The sequence below is a fragment of the Acanthisitta chloris genome, unplaced genomic scaffold (assembly GCF_000695815.1).
Source record: "Acanthisitta chloris isolate BGI_N310 unplaced genomic scaffold, ASM69581v1 scaffold17826, whole genome shotgun sequence".
Classification (NCBI taxonomy): domain Eukaryota; kingdom Metazoa; phylum Chordata; class Aves; order Passeriformes; family Acanthisittidae; genus Acanthisitta; species Acanthisitta chloris.
The window spans coordinates 86,059-98,179 of NW_008679984.1; the positions used below are offsets into that span (position 1 = coordinate 86,059).

The 12,121-nt window shown below is 46.8% G+C and overlaps 1 protein-coding gene across 1 annotated transcript in view; it reads right to left on the reverse strand.

Annotated features, from left to right (window-relative positions):
- SNAPC4 (small nuclear RNA activating complex, polypeptide 4, 190kDa) overlaps positions 1-11,092 on the reverse strand; it is a 12,379-nt gene extending 1,287 nt beyond the window's left edge. Inside the window, exons 1-19 of the mRNA XM_009077555.1 lie at positions 10,940-11,092; positions 10,261-10,386; positions 9,561-9,639; positions 8,980-9,061; positions 8,364-8,468; positions 7,800-7,872; positions 7,367-7,531; positions 7,007-7,154; positions 6,210-6,316; positions 5,846-5,940; positions 5,433-5,527; positions 5,081-5,166; positions 3,951-4,355; positions 3,505-3,598; positions 3,089-3,331; positions 2,929-2,999; positions 2,518-2,613; positions 2,279-2,306; positions 1-1,819 (exon numbers count right to left, since the gene is read on the reverse strand). The exon at positions 1-1,819 is cut by the window's left edge and continues 271 nt beyond it. Of these exons, the coding sequence (XP_009075803.1) occupies positions 1-1,819; positions 2,279-2,306; positions 2,518-2,613; positions 2,929-2,999; positions 3,089-3,331; positions 3,505-3,598; positions 3,951-4,355; positions 5,081-5,166; positions 5,433-5,527; positions 5,846-5,940; positions 6,210-6,316; positions 7,007-7,154; positions 7,367-7,531; positions 7,800-7,872; positions 8,364-8,468; positions 8,980-9,061; positions 9,561-9,639; positions 10,261-10,386; positions 10,940-11,092 (4,070 nt within the window). The remainder of the gene's footprint in view (positions 1,820-2,278; positions 2,307-2,517; positions 2,614-2,928; positions 3,000-3,088; positions 3,332-3,504; positions 3,599-3,950; positions 4,356-5,080; positions 5,167-5,432; positions 5,528-5,845; positions 5,941-6,209; positions 6,317-7,006; positions 7,155-7,366; positions 7,532-7,799; positions 7,873-8,363; positions 8,469-8,979; positions 9,062-9,560; positions 9,640-10,260; positions 10,387-10,939) is intronic.
- Between the last annotated feature and the right edge of the window lie 1,029 nt (positions 11,093-12,121).

Below are 12,121 nucleotides of genomic sequence, written 5' to 3' on the forward strand. Positions count from 1 at the left end.
ACCAGCTCCCCAATAGCATGGAAATCATCCCCAGTGTCCCCATCCTGACTGGCATCAGAAGGCAGCAGACATGCTGCTTGCTCTTCCAGAGCTGCTTTCTGCAGAAGGAGCTTTGAGAGGGTTTTTAAGTTGGTCAGAAAAGGTGGTAGATAAGGCAGCCTGGTTTGCCTTAAGGGTACCTGGACACCTTGTTTCCCACTCAGCCACTCCTTCACCAGTGCCTCATCCTCAAGGGAAACCAGGCTGAAGTCAAGTAGGTTCTTCTCTGCACTGGAAGTGCTTGGCTGGGGGGCACTGTCTGCTGGCTGTGCAGTTGGTGGTTTGGAGGCAATGGGTCTGTTCTTCACAGCCTGGGCAGCAAAGCAATCCGAGTTCCTCAGGACACTGTTCTGAGGAACTGGATCTCCTGGCTGGAGCACAATCCCTTTGGGGATGATGCCTGGATTGGAAGATGATCCATTTGTTATAACAGAGTCATGGCTCTTTCCCAAGCCACTGAGGCTGGACATACATTGGGAATCAGCCCCCTGAGAGCCTGAAGGAGGCTCTGCCTGGGGCAGCACCACAGCACATGGGGCTGGCGTGGCAGGGGGAAGAGCAGTGGGAGCTGCAGGGGAGTCAGAAGCCCTGGAGATGCCATCTGGACATGCAGATGCTGCAGAAGGAGCACTGGATGTGGTGCACCCAGGACTCACTGAGGTGACAGGTAAGAGGACTGTGGAATGGTCAACTGCCTTTCCCAAAGGAATTCCTTCTCCTGGCTGAGAACTTGGCCCTTTTGTCTCTGCACTGCTGGGGAGAGGGGGATTTGCTCCAGCTGATACAGGAGACACTCCCAAACTAGAGACATTGCCATTGGAAGTCACAGCTGTCTGACACTGACCTCTCCCAGCAGCAGCAGATGGCATTCCTTGGGGAACACCCACCACAGCAGTGGGGAGCAGAGCCTGTGGGGTTACCACCCAGGTGAAGGGCAGGATGCTGTTGGGAAGCAGGGGAGAAGCAGCTTGTGGAGTGACAAGAGCAGGCAGCAGGCTGACAGACCTCTGCTGTGGCCCATTACTACTCAGCTCACAGGTCACTGGTGTGGAAAGGGACAGTTTGTTGGTGCCAGACTTCAGGCCAACAGGCACCACTGTGATCTGCTGAGGCACAAAAGTCTGGTTTTGCAGCACCACTGCGGCTGAGCCACCAGCTACAACCTGACCATTGCATCCTCCCTGGTTTGGGGCCTTCTCTGCTGCAGCTGGATTTGTGCCTGGAAAAGACCCTCCTTCAGGGTTGCTTTCCAAAGCTTGCTCTTTTAATTCCTTACTGGACTGCAGTTCTGTCCCTTGTGAAGAACCAGGGCTTTCTCCAGTGTCTGGCACTGCTGAGGAATGGTTTTCAGGCACAACAGCAGTAGAAGTAGAACCTGCAGCACTTGCTGGCACTGGAGCTGCTGCAGCCTGTACTTGGCTCTTTGTACAACCAGCTGCTGCAGCTTTGCTCTCTGCTTGTGCAGGAGGAATGATTTGCTGTGCTGGGTGCTGGATTATCAAAGGCCCTGACACCAACACCTGTGGAGCAACCAGGACTGTGCTCTGCACTGCCTCTTTGGCCTGGGACTCCCTCAGCCGCTTCTCTCGCAGCAGTTCTGACACAGTCTTAGGCTTCTGCCTCTGTCCCTGGGCTGGAGGAGCTCCCTGCATGGCTGGGGCACTGCTCTCCAAGGCAGCAGCACAAGCCCCTCTTGCTTTTAAGGCAACAGGTCTCCTGACAGCATTCCTTGAGATGCCCCGTTGGGAGCTCCTCTGAGAACGAAGTGGTGATGAAATGCCTGGAGAGGAGAGGAAACAACACTAAGAGGATTGAACAGTATTTCCAAAAGCCATTCCTGAGCTATTGAGCATCCATTCCTGTTTGTGAGAATCCCTACAGTGCTACAGTTCTGGCTGAATCATGTGCTGGCATCCTGCAGAAAACTCTGTGCAGCAAATTTAGATCATTACTGAGCAAGTGGTAACTTCCCCCAGAAACCAGAGATGGGCCAGGAATGCACCTGAACACCTCACAGAAGGAATTGGACTGCTCCAGTGCCACTGGTCCCCCAGCCCTCCAGTGTTTTTTCCAGTCCTTACCAAAGGGTAACATGTTTAGCCAGTAACAGATCCAAGAGCTAGCAAAAATGAGCATGACAGTGCAGCTTTGTTCCAAAAGTTCTGCTTCAGTTACACTGGTCATTACTGTAAAGGTCAAAGTTCTTGCATGTCATAAAAATAAATATCCTGGTAGGTACCTGAAGAAGCCTCTGGAGCTTGGGAATCCTGCAAAAAAAATTATATTCAATTATACTTCTGATAAACCTAAAGATGTGTCAAACTCACATCTGCCAACAGCCTATGCAAGTGGCCACACAGCCACCCAGACAAACTGGTAACACATATCCACACACACACCACTGGCCACACAACTAAAAATGTCTTTTTCAGTCAAGACTTCAGTGGGAAAAGTTTAGAAACAGTCCCTGCACAATACCTGCTGAGGCCTTGCATTAGCCTTAAGCAGCTCTAACTGCCTCAGCTTCCTCTCCCGAATTATCTTCATGCAGCCATTGGTGTCAATCTGAAAGAGCTGCAAGGGAGAACTTCATTAACAGCTGACTGGGAACAGAAAGGTTCTGCTGGGGACAGTGACAACACGAGAAGGATGGGACATGCTTCACATGCAACATTCCAGGGATGTTTCTACAGGGCAAGCCCTGGCAGGATTAGGTTTGGGATGCAGGATTTGTTTAAGAAATATCATACACAAGCCATGAGGTCGTGTTAATTCAGTAATTAGCTTATTTAGGAAACAAAGATAAACCATTTATTTAAACCTCAAACACAGAAATGCAGATTACCACTGTCTGACAGCAGATAATGCTCTTAAGACAGCAAAACCTACCTGGATGAACAGTGTGAACAGGGGAGTGCTGCTGAGACTCACTGACTTCACCTTCCCATGGATAGAATCAGCTAGGGAAAAAACCCAACACCTGAATCAGTTGGGAAGTCACTTTGAAGGTGTCATAAAGCAGGGACAGGAGAGTCTGGGTCAGCAGTACCTTTAGTGTGATGAAAAGCCATCCTGCCAGTCTGCAAGGTGCAGGGCAGCAGCACATTGCCCACCCAAGGGGTCACTGCCATGAGCAGTTTCCTGTCCAGGCTCAGCCTCCTCCAACGCTCTCTCTCCTGGCGATAAGTTTTCTCTGTCATGTTTGGCAGCCCCTGGAGGTTCTGGCCAACAGCTGTATTCACACCAGGAGGTTTCACCATCTTTGATGTGCATGAAAAAATACACAGAGTTCCTATGAGGAAGATTCTACTATAATTAGTCCCAGGACAAACTATTCACAGAGCAATCGGGACAAAAAAAAAGATGAGCTTTTCCTCTTGGGACTACAGTGCAAGAAGATATGTGATTGTATCCAAAAAATTCCCCACTAATACAGCCTGGCAGTGCTCATGACACAAGAGGCACTTACAAGTTTTCTCTGGAAGCATGTGTTATTCCTTAATATTCTTTTCACATCCTCCAGGGTAACTCGCAGCACTTGTTTTCCAGACTGGGAAGCCTAAGCATGAAAGAACACAAGCAAAGGTAAGAGGGAAAATATCTCACAGAAAATGACTTGCCTTGACTATAACAGGTACAAGAGTTTGTAACATTAGTGCTGCCCTGGGGAATGCACGGGGAGGCAGTGCTAGGAATTTCCATTTAATCCCAGGGCTCCATTTCCAACAGCTCCCTCTGACGGCACAGTGAGAAAGGAGCCAAGGGAGGAATGGAAAAGATTTTGGCATGTGTTTATCACATCCTCTCCTGACTGCAGCAGCTGCACCTCCTGGGCACTTCTGATCTAAGCTCCCATCCCAGCAAGCACAGGTTGGAATTCCCAGGAAGCACAGGCTGGGAATCCAGCTCACCTTGCTCAGTACTTCTGCTGGATTCGTCACCACGATGTCTGTTGAATGGGGACGTGCAATGCCCCTCAGCAGAGTGTTCAACTCAGATGATTTACCAGCAGCTCTGTCCTGGTCTCCATCCCACACTGTCCATGGAATGTCCCTGCTACTGGTCCCTGCATCAGCAGGAGAGAAAAAGGATGGGGCTTGGTATCTTTCTGTGTTTGCCTCCTGTGTGTCTGTCCGTGTTGGGATCCACAGATCAATGCTGGGGACTGCACACTCCTCCTTGCTGGTTGTCTCCTCCTGGCTGGTTGCCTCCTCCTCTGAGCTGTCTGCCAAGTCCATTTCTATGTCCTCACTGCTGCTCTCTGAGGAGGTGGAGCTCTCCTCAACGTGGCAACGTTTTGTTGGCCTTGATTTTTTCTTAGTCAAAAGAAGCACAGACAAGTTTTAGCCAATGTTCTCCCTTGGCTTACAAATCCCTCAAATCAGACAGGTAAAAGTTCCATGGGGCAGGATGTGACTTCCATGTGGATAGTTCTGCTTTGCTTCTGCTAAGATTAACTACATCCACTATAAATGGTATGCAAAGACAAAGCTACAGATAGGAGAAGTCTCTGTTAAGAACTGGTGCATGTGGAAGTACAAACTAAGTACTCATCCCAACACATCTGGGTGCCCATGGATCCCTCCCTAGGGCAGGTGTTTTGCCAATGGAACCAAGGTTTGGAAACAAGCCCATCATAAACATGGCCTAAAGCAGCAGGATGTCTGGGGTGCCTGGTCCCTAAACTGGCACCTCATGAGGTACAGACATGCAAACCTAGGCACAGCCCAATTCCTTCCAGGCACTCCAAGGCAGTAAAGAATCCTGGATAATACACAAATACCCAGCAAAGAAGTTCAGCCCTTCAGAGCAACTGCTTTCACAGCTTTAAGCATTGTTTTATGCAATGCTTTAACAGCTCTTTAAAGCTTTCAGATGCTTTAGTACGTCAAAAAATGAAACTATGAACACCCATGACCAAAATCTTGACTTGTTTGAAATCAGTGCCAATTTTTGCCTTAATTTCCCAGGATTCTACTTCTAGTTTAGAAAATATTAACCAAAGAGATGGGACTGTGGTATAGCAGGATTTTCACAGTACCTTAGACCCAATCATGAGTTTCCACTTGCTCAGGCACTGGGAGCCAGTCCGATGGGGCAACTCAGAGGCTATTTTACTCCAGTGACCTGAAAAGGATGCAGAACATGACTATTAGTGCAGCAAACCGAGCAACAACAGCCCTTTCAGTGCAGAACATTCCACACACGTTACACATTTCCTTGGATAAAAGAGTTACTGCAGGAATTCCCACAACATGCAGTACAAGGAAGGCTGCAATCAGCAGCAGGAAGCAGAGCCTTTTGGTATCAGCTGCAGAGCTTGCAGTAGAAGAGGAGGAAACTTCTTTGATACTTCTCTGAAGTTCTAAAGATAAAGCCACAGCAACACTTACCCAGGCCATGCTTCTGAACCAGTTCAAGCAGCTGCTCCTCTTCCTCTAAGCTCCACTTGCCTTTCTTCACATCACAGTGCAATGCTTTCAAGTACCTTCAAAATGAAAACATACCAGTAAGGAACATTCAATCCTGCTTGTACAATTCCACTCATCCCTGCACACTCTGGGGCTGAACAAACCCAGCATTCCTTGTCAGTTTTCCTTTTCCTAAGGGGTCCCATCTATTCTCCATTAGCAGGACAACTACGATCTCTTTGTTCTCAAAATTACCTGGCAGCATCTTAAGAACTACAACAAGGAGCTGTAAAACAGGTCACTGAAACTGGGACATGCTGTACTCTGAGGCTCCTGGAGTTGGGTGCAAGGCTGAAAACTGCATTTATGCAATGACATTGGGTTGATGCACTCACCTGTCTCTGCACTGAGCATCACTCCTCCCTGGCACCTCTGTCCGGATTTTGTACCAGTCCCTCTCTCCATACTTCTTCACTGCAGCCAACAGCATCTGTGCCCATCAGACAAAGCAAGAGTTGGAATTCTCACCAGTAACAATCTTAGCAGGCTACAGACAGACAGTTCTATCTGTTTCTACTCTGATGTCGATCTCTGAACAGAGATTTAGGAGCTTCTAAGCCCTCTTGAACTGTACACTGCCCACCCTGGTCCCACTGTACATTCCTCACTGCTAAAGCTCAGGCTCATACAGCCATGCAACCCCTCAGCAGTCAAACCCTCCCACCTCTTGCACCCCAGGCACCAGAGAATGGAGCTTACAGCATCTTCTTCTGGTGTCCAAGGTCCTTTCTTCAGGCTGGGATCCACACTCTTTGTCCAGCGGTAAATCAGCTGAGCAGAATCTCTTCCTTCCATGTAATAAGCAACTAGAAATGCAAAGGTCTATTTAAAGTCTGTTGTAAACAATGGTTCCTCGTTTCCATGCACACTAACAGTGACAGTTCGAAGCAGTGATTGCCACAAGTAGCATTTTAATCTCTTGAACCAACAGCAAAAGCATGGAAAGAGCATGGAAACATCACTGTTTGTGATGGCACTATCCACCCTGGACACACAATGACCCAACTCCAGACAACTAGGAAAGGTTTCAGCTCCAATACATATCCAACAGGCTGAGCACACCAAGTGTTCTACTTAGGTTTGGATTTAGGACCTCAGATACTATTCTCAACTCTACCTCAGTGCCTCTCACACTTCTGAGGGGCAGAAGAAGCAGTACTGACCCCTAAGGAAAGACTTCTGGGCACAGCACTGGAAACTGCCCAAACAGGGATATTGGTTTCTAGGAATATTGCCTTGCTGGGGAAGAGTTCTGGTGATTCTGTTCCATAAAACAGAAAGCTCACACAACCATCAGCACTTGTTAATAACTCTCAGCCAGTTTCAGCCAAATTCCCAAGGTGGATAAAGCTCCCAGAAGATGTTAAGTTCTTGCTGATGTAATAAAACTTACACAGGTACAGGAAAGGCACAGATCCCACCACCAAGGGAATAAGAGAATGGGACAAGGGAAAATTCCAGGTGAATGGAAGCTTCGTCACTTGGAGGTCACTTACTTTTCTTGTATGGGATATGACTTCCCACCCTCATCTCCTGAACGAGCTCTAAGAGCATCTGATCTTCTTGCTTGGTCCATTCTTTCCTCTTCAACTCTTTGTTATAGATTTGATATTTCTGCAGGCACTGGAAAGGTGTCCTGTTGGTCTTAACACAGGGAAAAGAGACACACAGGGGACAGGTTATTTATGAGGTTATTTAAGAGGGAAAGGCTGAAGTACAAATTTTTTGGTACTATTTTTTGATGTTTCTCAGAAAAGCACCAATTCACAGTGGATTACCATTAGCTTTGCTTTTTGAACACTGACATGAGGCACAGTTAAGCCAGAATGAACCAACTTGTCTTGCTCAGGCCTTACCCCCAGCTCCTGGGCTATGGTCTGCCAGTCCATGTAATTGTGTTTAGCAGCAATCTGCTTCAGCCTCTCTATTTCCTCCTCTGTCCATTCCATTTTGTTGATACTTGGATGCTCCCAATTTTGCCAGAACCTCTTCAGTTCCTCTGAACTTCTTTGTCCATCAAACTAAGAGAAACAACAGAAGTCTGTTTAGTCTCACAGCTGGGACTGAAACACCTGGACAGGCAGGAAAATACTGATACAAGGAATGTATTTTGCATTCCAGATGTCAAGTTTTCCAGGATTAAATCATAAATTTAATGAGCTGAGAACACTTAACGGTCAACTCAGAGAAATGCCTGATGGAAACAGTGGGTGCAAACCAGGTGAGTGAATTCTCAAGAGAAGGGACACAGGTCCCAGAAGCAGGAAAAGAGCTGAGCCCCCAACTTACATGGATGTTTGAAATTTTCTCCCAGTCATGCTCATCAAATCTGTTTCCTAACAAGTCACTTTCTGGGAGTTGGCTGAAGCAGAAGGTACAAAGAGAAAGAAAGAACCAGATTAAATGGTTAATTAAACACTTTGTCTTCCTGATCCTGCACATCTTATCCCTCCCACCTGTCCCTGATGTCCACAGGAACTGAACACTTGAGTTAGGAGAAGGAACAACTAATGCAATACCAAAATCCACGGCTCTAGGCATGGTCATGAGCAAAAGCTCAGAACTACTCAAAATTTCAGGGCTCTCTACTCCTTTGCTGCTCAAGTAAAACTAAAGCAGCACCTCTGTATTGGGTACAGATACTACATTTGTGCATCACAGCCCAAAACACAACTCTCAGTAAAGACTGTGGAGCTGAGAGAGCTGCAGAGCCTCAACAGCACTGACTGTTTTACAAACCAACACAAACGCTTCTCCAAATGACACATCTAGAAGGGGAATGAGGGAACTGTAAGAGCTGAAGTCCATGAATAGACATTCATTTTTCACCAAGAACATAAAAAGATTTCTCACTTAATTGCCTCTATGTCTTGCTCCACTTCTTTGATTTGCTTTTCCAAGGTCTGTTTCTCCATTTCAGTCTTGGCCTTCTCCAGCTTCTGATTCCAGTAACTCATCCTGTTCAAAGACACTTGTATGATTACTAACCAGAACTCGCTGGGAATGAGGTTAATGGCAAAGCTGGTTTCCCCCTCAGTACCATTCTTTCCTTCAAGTTTATTTCTACACAGAACTGTTCTCCCTGGCTTTCCCACATGCCACACTCATTGTCCTATTTTTGCTCCTTCAATGCAATCACTGACCCAGAACAGGTCTCAAATTAACCATTTTGGTATTTACAGAAAGAACCAATGGTTGCTGCAACAGCAATAAAGACAGTACCAGCTCCAGCACAGAAATCTCTGTCTGGACACACCATTATGACTCACTGCATGTCACAACCTCAGCCTTGAGCCCTGCAGACTGTTTGAGTTATGTGGCAATGGGGAGAAATAGAGGCTATAAAATCCCACAGTCATGAACAGCTAACACAGAAACTTGCTGAAGGAAGGTGGAATCTCCACATCTCCCTTATCCTTCCTTCACACAATGTTCTCAGCAGGGGAAGAGGGTTTTGTGCAGTACTCACTTCAGCAGCTTTGGCTGGAGCAGACGCTGCAAGCGATCGCTCACGACTGACTTCTGCAACAGAGTTTTCTCTCTGCTCTTCCCTAAACCAAACCAAGGAGCAGTCAGACATCAGTGCAAAACCACTGCCAAGAGACACCCACAGCTTCCAACACCCCTGGAAAGTATCCCCCAGGCCTGCAATGAGTTCCCTGCCTCAATCATTCATGTCACAGCATCTTGCTCAGCTTAGCTCCGACAAAACCTCATTAAAGACCATCACACAGGGGTCTGTGACCACCTAGAGCTGTGAGTGTCACTTGAACTTCTCTCATCTGAGCACTTGCACCATCTTACTTGGTTTTGGACTGCTCACAGGACAGCAGAACAAATGCATATGGAAGAAAGGAGTCCTTCATCACTCACTGAAAGAATTCTCAGAGCGTCTCACTGACTTTTAACTACTTTTGTTGTAGAGGCAAGTGTGCAATATCAGAAGTGTTGATGTTTAAGTGTGAATGGAACCCGCACACACTAACAACAGGAATATATATGTTTGTTACAGCTCTTCCAGAACACTGAACAGCACACAGAGGTACTCACACTTTGCTGAAATCAGCTGTTCAAATGACTTTATGCCCTGAGCTGCTTTTTCCTTGGCATCCTCATTGGAAGGAGGGCCCTGATGAGGATGAGAAGGGTTAGATACACTGGAAGAGTCAGAAAAATTGCTCTTTCTTCTTAGGGCTTGAGCATGAACTGCTACAAAAGCAACTGGTCACTCAAACCTGTGCAAACTGTCACAGTCACACTGAGCTCCCTTTGTTAGCACTGGCTCACAGATAAATCATTTATGAGAGAGAAATTAACAGTCATGGCTTAAATATATATTAACATGGATGGTGACAGTTGACATCCATGACAACAGAAAGCTACAATCTCCTTGTGCTAACAACCCTTTAAATACACATGGAAAAGTACTAATATCTGCCTCAGTCTGTGAATTTCACAATCAGATCCCGGTGGGCACTTCAACCAGCAGCATGGAATTGGGTCGTGGAGATGAAGGCAAATAAAGTCAAGTTAAACACAAGAATGTTCAAGTGCCTCATGGCAGGAATTCCACTGCTTAGAACTCCCAGCCAGGATGGGCTGAACACACATTCCCCAAAAAAGGTAAGTAACAAGGGAGAAGATAAAGTGACATTCAGTTACACAACTGAAACTTAACACCTTAACCCAGTTACACTGTGAATCTACCCACGAAGACATATCAAAACATAACCTACTTATATTGACTTACAATTCCTGTGGTTTTATCCTTGAAGTATGGCTTCCTAAAATGGCCCAGAAACACATTTGCTGGAAGGTTTCTCCCATCTCCTGCCTTTGTTGCCTTTGAACCATCAAGCTCACACATGATTTCCTTCTGCAAGACAAGAAGGAATGGTACAGTGTCAGTGTCTCCTTCAAACCCTGATTTCAGGATGGCTGAGCCATCACTAAGAGGTTCAACCTGCAGCACCAAACTGTAAATCAGAACATGTGTTAGACACAGGATTTGGCACTTCCTGAGGTTGTACATACACTGCAGATGATTAAAAAGATGAATAAAATACTAACTTGTCACAACAATATAAGATGTAAAATACCCATTTTTTGGTTGAAAGAAAGCATGGAAACAGAGTAATGGAATGGATTGGGTTGGAAAGGATCTTAAAGACCATCTAGTTCCAAGGCTCAGTCAAATAAACCCCTGAAAAAGCCAATCCATGCACTGGTTTGAACTGCCATGAGTAACATGAACACAGTTCCTGGCCAAGCAGCTGAGCACTGCACCAGCACATGGATAAGGACTGGGACTGCTGCAGCCCATTCCACTGGCACCTGTGAGGGATTAGGACTGTCCTGGAAAATCTTACTGGGGCAAATGGCAACCCAGAAACGCATGGAAAGGAACATTTCCCTCCTGTTTCACTCACCTGCTGTTCCCTGTTTTGTGCAATGAGCAGTTCCACTTCCTCAAGCTTTTCCTGGATGACTTCCTGGTACACATGGTTCATCTGCAGGCAAGTTTCTGGATCCTGTGGCAAGCTCTCAATGTCATCATCACTGCTATCCTCCTCTCTTTCCATCTCCTAGAGGCAAATAAGGCATTCAAGGGGGAAAAGCAGACTTGATTTAAAAGCAGGTATGTAACATATTTTGTAACTCAGCACTTAGCTGAACCCATGGCCTGTGGTGTTTCCAGGGACAGAGATCAACAGCTCCAGAGCTGTGAGGCCTCTGAGCTTTGCCACTTGTTGTCACATGAAGAAATCTGCCCATGACACTGAGTAACAAAGTCCTGGACAGGAATATCCCAAATAATCCTTCCTGATACAGAGCCAAACCAGCTGCATGGATTGCCCCAGGACAGGGTGAAATTTCCCTTCCAAATAATCAACATAGGAAATTCTTACATTATCATAAGAAACAAATGCTAAAAGAGAAATCAGTTACCATTTCAGCCTCAGAATCTTCATCATCATCATCATCTTCATCATCATCTATTGGACAAGACAAACACAGAAATGCTGATTGCAGGGGGATAAAAGAAAACCTTCAAACCCAGAACTCTTCAATCACAGCACAAAGAATGAAGCACCACGGAGAACTCAGAGACAACCATTAGAGATTTTTGGGTACAACAACATTGTCAAGTAAAAATTGTATTTAGTTATACTACATTTATACATTTTGTTATAGAATAGGAAAAAAGAGCAGCTCTGGATAAGCACAGCGACAACCACACTGCACTGTGGTCCTACACAGCAAGCGTCAGGCTCCAAGGGAACATCCCAACAGGGACACAAACCCTATGAGCACCAACAGCGACACCTGCTCCTCAGCACAGACCCGACACGAGGCATTGGCGACCACAGCTCAGGTGGCTGAAGTGCTCGTGGCTGTGCCTGAACGGTTCGCATCTCCTGCTCGCCGCGGGAGTCTGTGGAACGCACAGCTCGCACCGCGCGGGCTCTGCCTGTTCACACTCGGTGGAGTTAAAGGCTTGGGGATCCGTGAGTCCCAGCGGCCCCGAGCAGAGCTCTCCGCCCGGGAAGGGCTTTGCTAGGGAGAACACACGACACGAGCGCCTGGGGGAGCGCTGAGGGCACACGGGA